Source organism: Bactrocera oleae, chromosome 6 (genome assembly GCF_042242935.1).
Source record: "Bactrocera oleae isolate idBacOlea1 chromosome 6, idBacOlea1, whole genome shotgun sequence".
NCBI lineage: Eukaryota > Metazoa > Arthropoda > Insecta > Diptera > Tephritidae > Bactrocera > Bactrocera oleae.
This window is the reverse complement of record NC_091540.1, coordinates 48,766,185-48,782,514: the sequence shown is the minus strand read 5'-3', so window position 1 is coordinate 48,782,514 and position 16,330 is coordinate 48,766,185. Positions and strand designations below refer to the sequence as shown.

Below are 16,330 nucleotides of genomic sequence, written 5' to 3'. Positions count from 1 at the left end.
AAGCTCTAACTTGAGTAAAAATTGAGATATCTTTATGAAACTTGGTAGACATGTTTCTTGGTACCGTGAGACGGTTGGTATTGCAGATGGGCGTAATCGGACCACTGCCACGCCCACAATACGCCATTAATCAAAAACAAATAACTTGCCATAACTAAGCTCCGCAATAAGATACAAGACTGTTATTTGGTACACAGGATCACATTAGGAAGGGGCATCTGCAGTTAAAACTTTTTTTTAAAAAGTGGGCGTGGTCCCGCCTCTAATAGGTTTAATGTGCAAATCTCCTAAACCGCTAATGCTATAATAACAAAATTCACTGGAACCAAATGTTTTTAGCACTTCTATTGACGGTGTGAAAATAGTTGAAATCGGGTGGCAACTCCGCCCACTCCCCATATAACGGTACTGTTAAAAACTACTAAAAGCGCGATAAATCAAGCACTAGACCATTAAATTTTATCTCTGAGATGGTATAAATTGGCTTTATAGAAACCGCGTTCAAAATTAGTCAGTGGGCGTGGCACAGCCCACTTTTAGGTGAAAACCCATATCTTGAGATCTGCTTAACCGATTTCAACCAAATTCGGTGCATAACGTTCTTTTCATGTTTCTATTTCATAGTGCGAAAATGGGTGAAATCGGACTACAACCACGCTTACTTCCCATGTAACACCATTTTCAATTCCATCTGATTCTTTCACTTTCCACTATGCAAATCAGGTAACAATGATTATATCGGGGTAAAACTTTGCGTGAATAATGCAATTAAAGTATGCCACCTTGCGGCCAAAAATTGTCTAAATCTAACCAAAACTGTTCAAACCCCTAAGTACTAAATATGTGGACCCCAGTGCCTATAGTTGACCTTCTACCGAAAATATCAGTCAATCCACAAAGAAATCTCAAACGAGTATACCATTTGACTTTGCGGGAGTATAAAATGTTCGGTTACATCCGAACTTAGCCCTTCCTTACTTGTTATTCTTCTTTTTGTATCTAAACTTGAACAAGTCACTCACCGTATAGAAATTTGAGTTCGATGAGTTAGAGTGTTGTCGCCATCACGGAGATCTGTAAAAAACTTATCTTTCGCTGGATCAAGTGTATTAAGTTAAAATCTTTTATCTATTCTAATAACGAGAAATGTAGTCTAATAAATCTATATATTTTATTTAATGAAAGTATAAACCATTTTTATCTGTTTTTGTTATTGAATAAAAATTTGATATTTGACATACTGACCTACGTGTTGGATTCGATAAATATCTAGCCTGACGGTGCGTTAGGTGGGGCAAACGGCTCACTCTAGAGTCTGAACAACATACGCAACCGTGATACCACTTCATAGTAGTGTTTGACGTTGTTTAAGCGCAATAAGGAGTTATTGCGTCGTTTCGGTATCGCCGACGTAAAATGAATCCACTAGTATACACCAGAGACAAGGGAACAGGCGGAGGGCCAAACGATATTAAAAATAACAGATTTTTTGCTTTAACATACCTTTATTAACAAGTCTCGCTTACTATTAGGCAGACTATATAATACATATATCGTTAAATCAATGGTAGGAATTCAATCGGGCTATAAGATAAGGTGATTTCGCGTTATCAATCAGCAAAATACTTGTTTGTTATAGAAGAATAGGAGAAAGTAGGAGTTGTGTACTCAATTTTTTTATTCATTATATTTTTATTACTATTGGAGGTTAAGGTAAGAATCAATAAGTATGAATCTATATCATATAGTTTTGGAACCGAATAACATGTTCTTGAACAAGTCATCAATTAATCTATTGAAACATCATTTTATGCTCACCGTTATACGAGTATATGGATACAAAGCCAATAGCAGAACATAAATCGGCAATCTCGTTAACCTATAGTATATATGTACGTGGAAACATAACGAAAGCAACAGAAATCATTATATTATTTGCGTATAACGGGGATTTAAATCGATATTTTTAGTATATTTAAAGTCAAAAACATTGATGAGATCTCAAATGACGTTCGGTTGGTAGTTTCAAACTTTTTAATAACACTCGTACAAAATATCACGGAGATCACTACTATTCAGCCATATACAGAGGGTCGAAAATAGTTTATTTTCACTGGGCTTCAGTTGATTATATATAATATATTATATTAACCCTAAAAACACAAAACTGTAACTTACCTCTGAACGTAATTTTTAAATTGTTTTGTAAATAAATAGTTCAGACACATTTCATGCATTTATTTTCGTCAATAAATCTAATCTCTTGCAGCTACTTTTAGAAATTTAGCTTGAATTTTGAATCGATTGTTTTGCAAATTTTCACTAATTTTTTGCTATGCATAATTTTTGTAAAGGGACGCTTACTTGTAAAAACTATAGTCCATGTAGACATTTTCTAATTTTCTATAACGATTACCACTCAGAAATTGCTTTGTAATATGTATTTACGTCCTACGAAATGTTTAGAGTATTTTTTTTTACAGTTTTTTTTTTACAAAATGCAATCACAATGAGTCGATGACTAAAGAATTTGGAAGAGCAGCTAATTTTTGTTTTTAAATTAATTAAATTGAAATTTGGAAAAATATCTAATTTTTTAAAATTATATATTGTGTATATAGTGTAAGACCTGATAGTGTAAACCAAATGCACAAAAATTGCCTTAGTAGTGATTAATGTTGCAAATAAAACAAAATGTGTTTTCGTTCTTACTAGTCATAAATGCCAAGTTGGAAGTTTCTTTAATAAAAAAATTTTGTACCGCTTACAAACTTAAACATATTTTAAATTAATACAAAACGTTTTTTCAATAATATAATAATAATAATAATAATGGTTATTTAATTATAATCATAATTGTAATAGTAAAAAGCAAAACTTGCTAATTCGGTAATAATTTACAAGAACTGAAAGTAATTAGACAAAAATTAACTAATTCAAAAATTTAAATAATAAAGGAATAACTTAATGCAAAAGTTGATTATGAAACGAACAAATGATTAATCGAGAAATGCTTAAGTATTCATGTAAATACAATTATATGTTAAAAACGCTAAATTATGGCGCCCTTTCTATACAGTAATTATGTAGTATTTCGTATGCATGTATGTGTTTGTGTGTATGTAATCGTTGTCAATGTTATTAATAAATGCGACATTGATGTTTTATTTTGTAGGTTTGGGTATTGCATTAATGTATATACAATCTTAAAAATAATTATGCGAAATTAAAATTTACAATTAAATAAAATTAAATTAAATATTCATTTATGTTACTCTTTAAATATGTAAGTTTGAATTCAACGAAAACGGTAGTATGTAGCATGAATGGAATGCTTTTGTTCAAATGAAAACGGTAAAAGCACAAACAAAATTCGATGTACGGAAAAATGAAATGATTACAAACGCGAAGACACAAATGGGAAGACTGTGTTTTTCAAAGGATCTTAAAAAAGTAAAGGAAACATACTAGAAGCCATGTATTATTTTTCATTGAAAGTACAACGAACAGCAACAAGTAAACTGTAGTTTTAAATTTAAATTCAAGTAAGCGCAAATTTATTAAGTTACATAAAGTGTTGCATTGTTTTTCGGTGAACATATGTATGTATGTAAATGAAATGAGATTATTGATTTTAGGTTTGTATGTTTGTATGTTTGGATGTATGATTTATTATTACAAATTCAGTGCGAGAGGAAATTATTTGTTTGCTATAATATTTGTTTAATGACACGCGGGACTGTTCATTTTTTATTTTGTTAGTAAAGGAAAAATTTATTTATTTTCCAATGTGCTTTAGAATATTATTCAACTATTGCATTTCCTTGTTTTAATTTTACAATAAATAAAATGCTGAGGAGCAAGTACAATAGTGTGCGATAAAGTTGTAGAAACCTGTTGCTATTCCACATACGGATTACTTTCTGCAAATAAGCATTCACATTTTTTTGTTTTTTTTTCTTTCTTTTTTTTAATGTTCATTGACTCTTGTAACCTTTCAGTCTTTAAGTATATAACTAAATGCCTCTGAATAAAATATATTTTCAATATAATGGAAACGTTTATGTTAGCCAATAACAATTTATGATATTAACATATACTGTAGATTTTTTTATAATTTAAACAAGTAACATTAAGTAATGAAGTTGGCAATAATTTAGAAACGCTAGAAATTAATAACAAATATCTTTAATAATTATGTTACAATTAATTTACAAGACATTCTTAAGAATTCAAGTTATATAGTATAATTAAGTTGTATACAAACTCTTTCAACATATATCTTTCGTTTTTTTTTAAATAAATTTAGATAGGTAAAGCTTATTTGCAGAATATTATGCGTTGAGATGTTTCAGTGTTTAGATCTGTTCCTGCTTAAACTTCATTAAGTTAGTTTATAATTAATTAATTCTGCTCTGCTATACAATTTCCCTACACGAATGCATAAAATACTTGTATAATTTCAATTATTACTAGTTGCATAACAGTTATCGCTTTCTCCTAGTTCAACAGTTATTATACAAAAGCTTTTATCAGAACAAATTTCATTTTTTTTCAGCTTGGAGCATTGCATATAATGCAGTAAATTGGAGTTAATTTTTTATCTGTTTCAACTATGCACTACTGACCTCTGTGAATTGAGGTGCCCAGTGTATGTTAAGTCAGAGGTTTTAATTTAAGTTTATAAATAAATCGTGTTACATGCTACGTACTCGTATAAGTATAATATATATGTAAATATATATTTATATCTATATATAAGTATATCTACAAACACACTACAAAGCGTTTAATTTAGAACTAACGCTTGCAGTTGCACACTCTTGCCTAATGTCACTTAAAATTTGTATACAATTATATAATAATAAGTAGGTATATATTTATATAATAGCGTTGTATAAAATAAATAGTCTCACACGTATATACGCATGCGTATACGGATGCGATTATTTTAGTATATTAATAATAATCCGTACAAATAAGTATTTGTTAAATAGATTTACGCAATAATGTATATATATATTATATAATAAAAAATATTTAGAACATAATTTTTTATACAGAATTTGAACTTTTGCTTGTAGTATTGGTTGCTTGGTATTTATGTTACATTTCTGGAAAGTGAGTAAGTTATACGTTATAACTTTTAACAGCACACCGTTGGGGGCTTCTGTCCAAATCAGCACTATAACGATTATCAGACGCATTACTAATTGAGTTTCATAGGTAAAAAAAAACGTAAAGAAATGAGCGTCATGCCCACTTATAGCTGCCATTTTACATAAATTTGTTTGGTAAGTAAGTACCTATTGCTTTTCAAGTGTTTAGGTACATAACGTCCCAAGCGAAGCGCTTCTTATCTATCTTCTACTACACATAGGTATATTACAACTACATACTCCTATTTTCTAACACTGAAAAGTCGGTTCAACGCGCCACAATTTTCATTGCATCAGCTATTTTAGCTGGTACGGATATGCGCGCACATGTTGCATTTGTGGTAAAACTTGCGGTTGCAGCTGTTGTTGTTGTTGTGTGTGCAATACGACTTGTTGTTGGTGCTGCTGGTGTTGTTGCTGATGCTGTTGATGTTGCTGCAAATTGAAGTGACCGGCCGCATGCATCATATGCAAATAGTTGTCATCACCAATCGGCGCCTGGCGACTGCCATACTTCAGTTCACGCGCTATGCCAGCTTTGTAGTTGCGATGATCGCGATCGATGGCGTATGCTACTTTGCGCAGTTGTTCGATTGTATTTTGAAATTCCGCATAAGCGGCTGGCGATTGTTGTTGCAACGCCAAAGCGGTGGGCCCTAGTGGATTGTGGCCCTGCTGCAAATGATGAAAGGCAATGGGATCAAGCGGTGCCACCAGTTGTGTCATATGCGACATAATTAACGTGTGTATGCGTTGTAGATCAAGCGCAGGATCGAGTGAGGTGACAAGATCCATTTGAAAGTAATTGATCGCTTCAGCGGAGACAGTGCGACAGCCGGGTGCGTTCTCGTCCGAACGCGAACAACAACTGTATATGCCGTTCACAAAGGCGGACGGATGAAAATACTGCATGCGGATGGAATTGGTAAGGCAAATCTTGTGCAACAAATCGACCCATTCGCGCTCTTCCACACAATTCGTTGCCTGTATAATAAGCGAACGCTCTTTACGGATGATCTGCAAGAAAAAATTTTAATTAATTATTTGAGGTTAATAAAACTTTATAGTAATTGAATTTTGATAAATACAAATTATTTAAGTTTAAAAAAAATTATGGTAATTAAATGATTTAGAGAAATAAAAAGAAAAATTCCACATTTCAACATTGTTTGTACACATTGTTTTAAAGTTCCAGCTATCCATAAGAAAAAATAGTGAAAAATTTGTAAGCGCCTTACACAAACAAAAGTATATTATAATAATACACAAATGTATGTATGTATGTAATGACTTAGGATGTTGGGACATCAATAGTTAATTATTTTACAACTAGGTGTAGCAACAATTTGAACAAAAGCTAATAAAGTGCACACAAATTGTTGTGAACCGGCGCACTGGGACAAGCATGCGCCAAGATAAAACGATTAATTTCTGTAGTGCAATAATTGACACGTTGCAAAAGTATGAGCATTTACATGAATACGCTATGTTTCGAGCCGTGAATAGGACAGAAATTATTGCAGAATTATAATATAGTGTTTTTTTTCAGATTAATCCAATTCTATCAATTTATAGTATTACTATACTACATTTGGTATATTTAAAAAAATGTACCTTTATTTCTAACAGTATTAAAAAAGGCTTAAATCGTAAGTGAATTTGAAACTATATTTTTAGGCTGCAATAAGGATACGTACAAAAATATACACTAAATTGTTCAACGGAAGTTTTTTGTACTAGGGAAAGTGTTAATGGCGCGGAAGCCTGCAAGTGGCAAGTATAGAAACACATACTAAACATATGGGAACTGATGAATAACACACGAGATGGCATATAAATATCGTATTCTCTAGCTAACTTGAGCGTACTGTTATTATATTTTTTACAACTTCTCTACAATAGCTGCAAAAACACTATTGAAATTGTTTCGTGTGAAACGCGATGCTCATTATGTTGCGCTTTTTTATTGTTGCAATAACTATTGCAAAAACAATTAGACTTGGTACACTTAGAGATGAATATAAATGCAGCGTACATATAGGGTCTACCAACAAGAACCACGTGATGTTCAAATGAAATAAAACACTCAAATTTGGTCAAAATGGGTTCGGTTTTTTTTTTGTTATGCAGATCATTTTATGCCATTTATGATTTGAACACAATCATGACGCCATTTGTATATCTCCACCCGTTTATGCCAATTTTCAATGTCCCGCTGCAGCATTTAAGCTATAGAGCGCTGAGTGTTGTCTTCGAGCTCCTCAAGCGTTGCTGGCTGATTGCCGTCAGCTTTTGATATAACATACCCCCAGAGAAAGTAATCTAGAGGCATTAAATCGCATGATCTTGGCGGTCATTTGACTGGGCCATTTCCCGGAATGAATGAGTCGCAGCGCTTTGCCCGCAATATGTCCATGTGTCCATGAGGCGGTACAACAATCTTGTTGGAAATAGAGATTGTCCGGGTCGTTTTTATCAAATTCCGGGGAAAAAAGTCGGTTAACGTCGTATTATAACGTTCGTTATTGATGGTAACGGCATTTCCAGCCTCATTTTGAAAGAAAGAAGGCTTGATACCAGGCATACCATGCAAATGCGTTTCCTGAACCACAAGAGGATATGACCCCAAAATGAAACGTGACATGATAAAATGGCAAACGTTACTGAACACAATGACAAAATTTGACACAAACCCGTAAACAAACATGGCCGTCACGAGCTGTCAAAATTAGATCATCCCTATTTGTAGACGCTGTATATTTAAATGTATATTTTACACACTACTGGTTAACACAATAATACAATGTGCAACATAATTCGCCATCAAAACAAACGCCCGATGCCAAGCGATGATTTCACTATGAATATGGTGTCTTCAATGCGCCGGCGAAGTCTTCAGGTCTAGTGTGTTGCAGAAGCCGAAGTTAACGTAAATAACATTTATGTGTATATAGTTTATTATGTTTATAAATGTAAGCTTTTTTAGGTGTATATATATGTGTGTGTGTGTTGAAGTGGTGAGCTACTTTACTGTGGGCGTTGGAATTATGTTAATATATATATTTCTCTTATAGGTACTTTATATTGATGCCCATGAATGAAGATATGTATGTTCGTACCAATACCTATACTATCTAGGTATGTGTAAATGGCACAGATATTATGTTCGCTTGCCACACCAGAAAGATAACAAATGTCTGGGAAACACGCGAAACAATGTACATTTTTAATTATAGCAAAGAATTTATGTAAATCTTCATTTCAGTCGAAGAAAAGTAAAAACTTGCTAAATGAATGGATGGGGCGGCATTGTTCGAGCGTTAAAAATAGGTGAAATCGTGGGTAATCAAAGAAAATGCGAGTTTACGCAAACAATTTTGCGTGTAAATTTATTTTTAACATTACGTGCACGCATTGCTGCATAATTGTACATTTTCATAGGGTTATAAATATACAGAAAGTGTAAAGCGTATTATAAACCTTAGAAAGGCAAAAGGGAAATTTTGATTTCCGCGCATTTAAGATTTCTCAAAAGCAATTGTATTGTGCACGGTGAGAATTACTTGTACACTGTTGCTATTCAAATGCAAATATCGATGAAAATATTTGCTGTGTGGGTTTTCATTTATTACCACTCTTTGCCGGCATATCTATGCAAATATGCGCAGTTTTATATTTTATATATATTTGTGGTCACACCCATTAAGTTCCACAAGCTAAACGTTGCCGCATATTTTTTAATTATTTAATACATACCGTAATACAAAATGCCAATTAACAGAAAATAGGCAATACCGCCTATGATCGTCTGGCTAATTGTAAAAGAAGTCAACCGCCAATGTTGGGCCAAACAATACAACTTAACTGGCATATGTATGTAAGAGTGTCGATATGGCGCCCACAATTGAGCGCAAAATTGAACACCGAAGTGGTTTTGCACAAGACACTTTCAAGTGTGATTTGGAATTTGCGAAATGCAATAAGTTAGCGTTGACAATACTACTAACTGCCAAACATCAAAGCCTAACAGCAATGGCGTTGTGACATTGTGAACTATAAATGGCTTTGCAATTACGCGTAATTACAGCATAGCAAATATGTCCACATATGTATGTATATGACATCAATAATATGTGGGCATTATGTGTATTCGGTGTATTTAAAATCGGCTTGTTATATGCTCACTGTCATTTTAGTGGTGCTTATTAATTTATTGTGCTTTTTGTTTTTATAATACATAGATACTAATGTATGTTTGTTAATACATCTAAATGTACATGCATGTACTTATTTAGTGTGTTACTCACCTTAAAACAGTTTTGCATTTTAAAACTTTTCTCATTCAGCTGCTCGACGCGCTCAATCTCCGACAATGGTATATCACAGATGGGTTGTTTGCCCTTTGATTTGGCATAGCTGAGGGTTTTTGTGGTTAGACGAAAGTAACGCTGTTTGAAACGCCTACGACCGAATCGTTTACGGCCCTGTGGATATTTCGTCATCATCCTGCATGTGCAAAAGTGTACGTGAACATAATGTTAGTTATAGAATTTGCATTTAGGTTGCTTATATACAATATGTGCGGTGTATTAGATAGAGAAACTGAGAGTATAAATCGCAAAAAAAGAAAACTTTAAATAAAGAAATTAAAGTAGAAAATAATAAAAACGCCTAGCAAACGTGATACATTCAAATAAAAAAAAAAATTATTTCAAATTATTAAAAAATTTCGTTGTCCATATTCGAAAAAAAGGTAAAGTACGTGTTTTAACATGCATAACTGTTGTCACTAAATAGAAATTGGAAATTTACCAACAAGAAAAAACGTTTACTTCGGCTGCACCGAAGCTATAATAGCCTTCACAGGTGCATTCCATATAGCATAAAAGCGTATAGAAAGATCCTTGTAGAGAATTTGATCTTACAATTTGTATGACTTTAATACATTATAAATAAATATTACTTTACTTTGTCACAATTGATTATTTTTATGGAGGTATTTATTGCAAAACTAAAATGTTAATATAAATTTTAGAAAAACGAAATAAAATTGCTCATAGTATACAGAGTTCAAAAAAATGTTGAAAATAAAAACTTTGGACCAACTCTAATGATTCGTGCTAAAATCTTGAATAATCCTTACCCATCGCTATGTTAGTAAATTTGTTAGTTACGTTGGAAATACATTTCAGATGAATTTATGGTAGATGTTAGCAATGATTTTGCGTTGGTTACGTTGAAATGATGGTGGTTGTGCAAATGTGTTTATATTTTTCCGAAGATAAAAGAACAAAGCGAAACCGTATATATGTATATATTAGAGAATGCCAGCAATAGACCAAAAGCTTTAATTTAATATATTGTTTTTCAAAAATTACAAAACTTACCCCTCTTTAAGTAATACTGGTTCGAGTGTACCATCTGCAGGGCACACAACTGGCAACAATATATTGGCTGAATCTCCTTGCAGTCGACAATCCTCGCCTGGCGTGGAAATCACCTCCAAGAAGTGTTTAACTGCCGTCACATGCTTCTCTGTGTAGAACCGCTTATATAGCTGACCCGTATATTCTTCTTTGTTTGGCTGCTGTGAAGAACGTGAGCTCACCAAATTCCCAAGTGATTGTATGGTTTTCGAAATTAGTGTTAACGTACGATTCGTTTGGTGATCCTATAAGCAATAGAGATAAAATTATAATATTCTTATAAATAAAAGGCTAAATGTCAATAGGTAAGTACTCACAAGTGGTTCTGACGTTAAATCGAACAACTTTGGACCAAGTATGGCTGGTGCGAAGAAACGTAAAAATATGAAACCGGATACCACTGAATATCGCACTTCATGATTCCGTGGGAAATGTCGTCCAGCACATTCGCGCAGATCGTGAAATATCTGACAGAGCACCTTCGGACAGCGCTCCGCACTTTTCGTAATTGCATCGAATACACGTTCCACATAAACTTGCAGATGATTTAAATTTGTATCGACTGCTGAACGATCCTTAACTTTGGATGGATCTATTTCGCAGGGTTTCTTTTCCGCCAGTATTTGCGCGAGTACCGGACGCAGCGTCTGATGTAGATAAGGCAGGCCAGATAGTCGCATAGCTTCGTCCATCATTTTTGAAACAAGCGTATTACCGCGAAAAATCGTTGTAGGATCAGTAAGATTTGAAATTTCATAGTCGGCCAAAGCTTTGATAATCGATGCAATACGACCAGTGTGTGTGAATAGCCGTACCAATGGTTGCGCCATATCCGTCTTACACGACACTAGTTCACCTAGTATAGAGACGGCGGACACAGTGATAGGTCGTTGGTCGACCGACTCCAACAGCAGATTCATTAAGTCATCATAGGTCGCCAGCGGGAAGACATGATCAGCGGTATAAAGTAATTTGAGGCGTAACGTACCGATCGTGCTGTCGCAACTGAGTCGTGTACCAGGTGGGGTAGCGCATGAACGCGGTGTGGACGATAACGAACGATTCGTTGCACTGGCTGAGCGTGGTTGTAAAAAATACCACGCAGATTGTTGGGCGACGATTTGTTGTTGTTGACTTGAAATGGGTATTTTCACTTCACCGAGGAACACTTTATCGGCCATGCCCGCGGAATTATGCCACAAAGCAACGGAAATCTCACAGAGATCAGCACCGCCGAGCGGATAAATTGTATAACCCTTATTGGAGTTCGTTGTACTGGCATCATGATGTGAGGAAATCGACTTTGCTGTCGAGTTATCAGCATCGATACAGAGATCAAAGTACACCGTCTCATCGAATTCCGGATTAACGGTTTTCTCACGCACTTTTGTGCGTCTCGTCACTTGTCGTTTGTTCGTGTAAGTCGCTGTAAATATAACATACGGATCACAAGTGCCATTCTTTTTAGCTAAATCAACACATTCCAAACAACGGACCGCAACACGTGCATGCCGTATTGCCATCACATTCTTCCAATTCGTACTGTGTTCGTTATGTGTGCCGAAAAGACCACGCGATTTCAGGGAACCACGTTGTATATTACTCAGTTCACTATTCTCTTTGTAATCATTCTGATGCGCTTGATGCTGATGATGATGGTGGCTAATATCCTCGATAATGTCACTGCGATCATATTCGCTGGGTCGTATTAGGTTTATACGTTGCTCATGTACTGGCGGTTGCACCTCTTCATATTGCACCTCAATGTGAGCCATACCCTGCACCTCGGAATCCGAATCGACCGGCCGCAATGCAAACCAATTATCCTTGTGGTTGTACATATGCAGTTCTTCGCGTTTAATCGCTATCTTGCCAATTGGTTTGTCTTGTTTCATGTGTCGATCACGATCCCAAACATATATGGAGAGATAGCGGAACCGTCGTGGTATTTTGAACTGATACTCCTCGCCAAAAAATGGCGCCAATGTGCGTTCGATGGTAGGCGTGCGACAGATTTCTTCCTGATCAAGTGCGATTGTGCAGTATACATCGCGTACGCCTTGTGTGCTGCAACTGGTGTTCGCCGCATTGCGACTGCTCAGGTTCTTAGCTTCCCCTGTAAGGAGTAAATATATATATTATTTAGTATTCGTTATTCTACAAGAGAAATCGGGTATAGTTTAAAAAAAAAAGTGCAAATCGATTGTTGTTCTCCCAACCTTTCGACTTCAATCGCAACAAAAAGTGTAGAGGCTCTATTTATCATTCAAAGTGAGTGCAAGTTCTTAAATACAATTTAAGGAATAGTTAAAAACAAATGAATTTGTATATTTCTCTTAAAAAAATTGATAAAGCAACCAGTTTTTTAGAAGATTCAATATAAATACATACATGGTAATAGCTAATACATACATATGTATACATATGAATAGATAATTTTTTTTTGTTTAAATTATGCACGTCACATGTGAGCTTTTCTTTTTAACACAGCGATTTCGAATAATTTTCTAACAAAAATCACATAAACATTCATCTGCTATCCGCTCGCCCCACGCGTTCTTCATTTAACGCATATAGAGTAGCGTATATACTAGAATCTAGCCACTTACTCACACCCGTCAGGCCATGTCATCAATGGCTAATGAAATCGAATTCCACCACGCCTTGCGACCTTGACGTGCCTGCCTGCCTGCTAGCCGTATAACTCATTAAATGTATACTAAATATTAAACACGAACCTGTAGAGAAATCAATGAATGAAAATGGTAGTGGTATGCCCAACTTTTTGGCCAAGTGCCCAAAACTAGTGATGGCGGCAAACGCGCAAGCTATTGCCGCGCCAACCCTCAAAGGCTATACGTAAGCAAATTATAGTAGATACATATCGGGTACGCATAAAATTATGATATACTATATGTATGTATACAATATGTTTGTATGCATGCCTGTATAATTTATGAAATATCAATGTGACAAGGCAACCGAATGTAGCAAAAAAAATAAAACCTACTGAAAGAAAAACATATGAAAATGCCGCAAGCAGAGGAAGCGAAAACGTGACTTCCTGCCATTCATGGCGTTGACGACGGAGATGCCGGCATTGGCATATCACACGCATATAAAGGCATTGTGCCGATGTTGTTTCAGCGGAAAGTCAAAGTCATTCAACGGACGAAAAGGCATAAAGGGAATGAGTACAACCGCAGCGTATAAGAATTTGCGAAATACTACATACATACATACTACAAACTGAATGTCGTAGTAAAGGTCGGAGAACATCCGAGCTGTGGTACAAAAGAATATGGTATATACCCAGTATGGAACTATAAACAGGCATATTTATTATACTTCTACATATGTGCATATGTGTGGCTGGTTTAGCAGCGCGTGGCGTTCAACGTAATACCTAGCTTCTCCTCCTTAGCGGAAGTGTCATTAATTTTACGACGGAGACGACGCAGTGAAAGGGAACCAAAAAACTTCTGCTGATTGCTAGTTTTTATTTTGTATTTCAGAAATTTTCTTTGAATGATCACACCATGGCATTCAGCACTTCCTTCCATTAATACTTACATATGTATGTGTTTATGGAATTTGATTTTTTATAAAACATATTTTATTCTAAAATACTAGAGTATAAGGTATTTTTAAAATAATGTTAAAAAATAAATAAATTTCCACTTTTCAAACGGCTCTTCATTTACAACATCAAAATTTGCAAAACAGACAGTTTGGCAAACGCTGCCAAAAAGACTCATTGATAAGAATAAGCAGTATGCATGAATGAAGTGAACTTCACCCATTGAATGAAGGTATACACATACATACGTACATTCGTAGGTGTTGTGTTGACAGAGGCAATTATTTTATTTTGACGTGACATTCTACTCGCGCAAAAAGTACTAAGAGTGTAGGGAGAATTGAGAGCCCGTGTCGCCCGCCATTCAAGAAAATTGCCAGAATATCAACAAGAGCTATTACGAAAACAGTCAATAAGCGCAATCGTAGCAGTATATAGTAGACATATTTATGTATGTAAAGTATATATATATATATATACTTATGTAGGTTTGCATGTGTATATACAAATATGTATATATGGGACGAGCGAATATGATATCGAATCGTCTAAAGCACCGTAAAGCCGGGCAGTAGATAAGAAAAACAAAAACTACAACAACCACTTCTAGGAGAGTGAATGAAAAAATAGCAAGTTAGCGGAAATGAAGTACAAATAGCAAAACAACAAATGAATGAACTGCCAATTCAAGGGAAACGAGCAAAATAAAATGGAAAAGATGTGCTAAGTAATCTTATCATTTAGAATGCGATTAGTGAATGCCACCAAAGGAATGTTGTGTGCATACATTGCTACAAACTTACATATATACATACATATAGAAATACTATACTTAGATGTAAGACTAAAAATATATGTACTGACGGAAAATATACAGTTACTGACAATAACATAAAATCAAATAGATGGTTCCGAAATAATTAAAAATCTTTAATTATTTGTCCGATAGAAAAGTTGGATCCCATTAAACCACGAAATAAGGAGGAATTGTAAGAAAACGCCCAAGAAGTGTGGTATTCAATACGGAATAAGGTCGGAATCTATGCCAAAAAGTTGCGTTGCCGTACTCGTAAATAAAAGTTTTGCAACAATATCTAACTAATATGCATTTTTAAGTATAATGGTCGACAACTCACGAGTTATGATTCAATGATTCTAAACTTAAATTTAAATTAATTTATTTTTGCTTTTAAAATGTTTAAAAAAATTTTTTTATTGTTTTCTCCCAAGAACTGTGGTAAAACTTTTTTTTTTTTTGAAAATAATTCTATTTTATTGTCCGTAACTGTATGTACACATATATATTAAAGCAAAGCAGAATTGTTGCCTCAGCTGTTTTCTCAACGCGCAATCGGATTGGAAAGTGTAATAAAAGGCGCGTATGATAAGTGGATAGAGCAAGCAATTCACTGACTTTAATAAATTTATAACGTTTTATAATATTTTGCAAATCATTGAATCGTATATCTAATCACCGAATCCGTTTATTTTAAGTGTCTGTTTCCGAGCGGAAGTAACGCACTGAAACCAATCAACAAACACTCATTTCAATCAGCACAAATACAAGGTCTTAGATTGCTTTCAGCCCCTTATAAAATGTGTCAATAAAATGAAATGGAAATACTATATACCTTTTTTCTTAATATTTATACCCTAACCGGGTTATATTAAGTTTGTAACATCTAGAGGAAAACGTCGAAGACCCTTAAAAGTATATTTATAAATGATTAGCGTGACAATCTGAGTCGATTAAGCCGTGTCGGTCTGTCTATATATACACGAACTAGTCTCTAAGTTAGGCTATCGATCTGAGATTTCGCCAATATTATATCACTATAGCGGTAAACTTTTTTATTTGACAAGATATCTTCACGAAACTGTCCGATCGAAATCAAGTTCTTGTATGGAAAGCTTTTTTATTTAAAAAATTATCTTCACAAATTTGGCATAGATTATTATCCAAGGCATCGCTACAAATATACCATACATTATGTATATTGGTAATGTACACATATGCTTGTACATATATTATACACACATTAATACAATGACACAATTTAGCTTAATGAAATCCAATGACGTTTTAACTACAAAATGACTAAGCGAAATTGTGTTATCAAAGAGGAAATTGTTCAAATTAAAAACTTTATAAAAGATAGAAAAAT

At 34.4% G+C, this 16,330-nt stretch overlaps 1 protein-coding gene across 1 annotated transcript in view; it reads right to left on the bottom strand.

Annotated features, from left to right (window-relative positions):
* Nucleotides 1-2,699: 2,699 nt before the first annotated feature.
* Nucleotides 2,700-16,330, bottom strand: part of RasGAP1 (Ras GTPase activating protein 1) — a 33,721-nt gene continuing 20,090 nt past the window's right edge. Inside the window, exons 3-6 of the mRNA XM_036362653.2 lie at nt 10,903-12,701; nt 10,547-10,830; nt 9,467-9,665; nt 2,700-6,176 (exon numbers count right to left, since the gene is read on the bottom strand). Coding sequence (XP_036218546.2) covers nt 5,457-6,176; nt 9,467-9,665; nt 10,547-10,830; nt 10,903-12,701 — 3,002 coding nt within the window. The 3' untranslated portion in view covers nt 2,700-5,456. The remainder of the gene's footprint in view (nt 6,177-9,466; nt 9,666-10,546; nt 10,831-10,902; nt 12,702-16,330) is intronic.